This window comes from Lepus europaeus, unplaced genomic scaffold (genome assembly GCF_033115175.1).
Source record: "Lepus europaeus isolate LE1 unplaced genomic scaffold, mLepTim1.pri SCAFFOLD_37, whole genome shotgun sequence".
NCBI classification, from domain to species: domain Eukaryota; kingdom Metazoa; phylum Chordata; class Mammalia; order Lagomorpha; family Leporidae; genus Lepus; species Lepus europaeus.
In genome coordinates, this window is record NW_026909243.1 from 2,052,504 (window position 1) to 2,055,932 (window position 3,429).

Sequence of the window (3,429 nt, forward strand, 5' to 3'; positions counted from 1 at the left end):
CTAATAATGACTCTGTCCTTTGTTCTAGACCCTGTCTAGTGCACTTGGGCCTCATTCCTTCGTAATTATAACCTCTACTTTACCACCAATGGCTCTACTCCCAACCTGTGTGTACTGATGGTCCCCTTCCCCACTTAATGCTATATAATTGTTCAGACCTGGTTAATGCCACTCTTAGGATCATTGGTTGTTATCCTCACTCTGTCTTTTATGACCTTGTCAAATATGATCAAAGTTGGCAAACTTGGAAGGCTTCCATAGCCTTGGCAACTCATGACGACAGCCTAGGGTGGTTACTGGTGCCATAAACTAGAGTGTCAATTTGTTGGGTCAACAACAGGAGCCACTGTGCACTTGCTCCTCATGTGGGATCTCTGTCCTTAATGTGCTGTACATTGTGATTTAATGCTATAACTAGTACTCAAACAGTATGTTTCACTTTTTGTTTCTATGTGGGTGCAACCTGTTGAAATCATTACTTAATATATACTAAATTGATCTTCTGTATATAAAGAGAATTGAAAATGAATCTTGATGTGAATGGAAGGGGAGAGGGAGCGGGAGAGGGGAGGGTTGCGGGTTGGAGGGAAGTTATGTGAGGGGGAAGCCATTGTAATCCATAAGCTGTACATTGGAAATTTATATTCATTAAATAAAAGTTAAAAAATTAATAAACAATTTTTTAAAAGCCAGGAAGATGAAGGACCTTCATCTAGGCATAAAGGGACAAAAAATGGGGAGAAAATGACTAGCCCTTAAGGAAACTGAGATTAAAAATTAAGTTTTCAATGGTCGTACAACCACTAAAACTGAGGAATTAGGATACAATCCCAGACCTTCCTGACTCCAGAACCCTATTTCCATTTTTCCTGTGTTATTACACTGCAATTTCCACCTTCACTAACTTCTACTACTAGTTACATAGATACTCAACAATTACTTTTCTACTGTCCAGTACTTTGACAATAAACAAACCATCAAGGTGATATCATTGTGGGATTATCCTCCAAAACAGGTTAGCTTGATTCTCAAACTGATTGATGAGGAGTACCTTTTTGGTTTTACGTTCTTATGTTTTTGTTTATGAATAAATTGATGGGGATATATAATATTCTATGATATTCTGCCATTTTAACCCTGGAATTTCTTAATTAGACTATTGAAATTACTAAACAGCAGAGAATTCATTTCTAAGGAAATATGTCTGATAATGTCTTCTAAGTTCACAGATTCTATGTTATTTCAATTCATTAATTGTCAAGGGCCAAATTTATTTTTTTAAAAAAATTATATCCTGACATCAGAAGGACTGGGATAAATTCCAGTCCATCCAACAGAGTTAGAGGTGAAAGCAATTTACAAAGAAATAGTAAGCTTCATTTTGAAGTATATGACCTAACCCAGTGTAAGACCCCCGAAAGGTGTCTCACACTTCTACCGACCCCAGAAACACGAATTCCACTCCAATCGATGCAAAGTGCATGAGTAAGTTTATTACATCTGCGCAGATGGGCCGTCTCAAAGCACAACAACAGCACCCTCTGGTGCAGTGCGAGAAGAGAGGCCCCGGTCATCAACCGCACAGAGTATTTAAGGCTTAAAACCACAACATTAGCATATCTCCACAGCATTACAAAAGATCACAAGATAAACCACAGCATTACAAATTATCACAAGATAAAGGGTTTTTCCAGGGTAAGGGAACAAAGACCTTGAGCAAGCACAAAAAGGGGGTCATCGTGACCAAAAACTTAACATAGCTCCTAAAATAATTATCACATGCTCAATTATCTCATAATCATCACATGCTACAAGTTCAGCTAAAATTCAGTTATCTTAAAAAAAGCATTTTGCAAGCCCAGCCGTTTTGTACAGAAGCAAAACAGTATGCAGTTAGCTCAAGCGACTCCATTTTAAACCCAGCCTGCCTTATTCTCTCTCATTCCCCCCTTTTTCTTTTTGTCAAATTTTAATCTTAAAATTTAAGTGAAATTATGGGGATGAGTTATACCATTTGCACCACAGCCATTAATATTAGGTCCAAGGGGCAGGGACGCTGTCGGTGCGGACAATGCAGGTGGGGCGGCGCCGGTTCAGCACGAGAATCAGCTGCTGCCGCTCCTGCTCCAGCTCCCTGATCTGCATCTTTAGCACCGCGTTTCTGAACTCCAGCCGCTCGAACTCCCGCTGCAGGGACTCCGTGCGCTCCTTCCTCCGGGCCCACACCGCCTTGTTCTGTTCCAAGCGCCTTTTCCTCCGCTCCTCCTTTTCGTCGAGCTCTCTTTCTACAGGTTGGGGCCTCTTGTCCAGGTTTACCTCATTAGCGTTTCCATCCTCCACCTCCTTTACCACTTCTTTTTTTCTTAAGTCCTTGGTCTCGGTGCTGGTGTCCATGGCTGCGTCTGGCATGCCCAGCTTTATCTCCAGCAAGGGCACGATTATGGTCCCAATGCATTTCAGCTCCTTCACGATCAGAGCCGAGCCAGGCCATCTGGTCAGAGGGTCTTGCCCTGGCAGAGAGCCCGTGGTCACAAAAGGGTCGGGAATCTGCCCAGGCATCATAGCAGGAAAAGTAGCAGGCCGGCCAGGCACAAGGTCTGAAACGAGTGTGGGAGCACCAAACTTTTCTTTATCCTGCAACAAAGGAGGGGAGCCGGGTACGAATACTAAACAGTCTTCAAAAGTCCCATCCCGAGCGGATTCCAAGAGCCACTCCACTCAAGATAAGACTCTTAAAAGACCGTCCAGTTGAAACTTCGCTGTTGAGTTAGGATCAGGGCGGGGGTGACAAACAATCTATCATTAACAAACTGAATAAGCCTATTTATTATGCAGGGCTAAGATTTTTCCGTCCCCCCCCCATACTGATTGTTAAAAAGACAGCAACTGAACCCGAGCCAAGGTCGACACGTCTTGGTCTAGTGTCCGTGAAGTAAACGGTGTCCTCAGCCTGGAACAAGTTTATGCGCCCACCAAATCCGCTGCCAGACACAGGTTTACAAACACATCTCTGTGCCTTGCAGCCGATTTTTGTGAGCACAGAAGTAAGTCTACAGGGTAAAGGAAGCATGTCCCGCAGGATAGAAAAAATTACAAAAAGGCATCAGAATTTAAAAACAGAAAATACAACAGAGACAAAAACAGAAAACACATCCCTGAAGAAGTCATACAAATTTGGGTTGATACCTGGTGCCTGTTCAGCTGAAGTGACCCAAATACTTTCTGTGACTTTCACACACCCTCTTCGACTTACTTTAAACATTTTACCATTTTTATTTCAGTCTAGAGTAAACTAGCCATCCGGATAAAGTCATTCTTACAAACCATGTCCTTTTCTTATGTAAAAAGCTCTCTCTCTTTTTAACCCTTTTTACCAATAATACTCTTTCCTTTTATGTCCTTAATGTTTACTGACCAATGACATTAAAT

The 3,429-nt window shown here is 42.1% G+C and overlaps 1 protein-coding gene across 1 annotated transcript; it reads right to left on the reverse strand.

The window, feature by feature from the left end:
• Positions 1–2,034: 2,034 nt before the first annotated feature.
• Positions 2,035–2,589, reverse strand: LOC133754987 (jun dimerization protein 2-like). The gene is made up of 2 exons (XM_062185316.1): positions 2,410–2,589; positions 2,035–2,304 (listed from the first exon to the last, which is right to left on the reverse strand). The coding sequence occupies exons 1-2, from the start codon at positions 2,560–2,562 to the stop codon at positions 2,035–2,037; spliced, it is 423 nt and encodes a 140-aa protein (XP_062041300.1). The 5' UTR covers positions 2,563–2,589.
• Between the last annotated feature and the right edge of the window lie 840 nt (positions 2,590–3,429).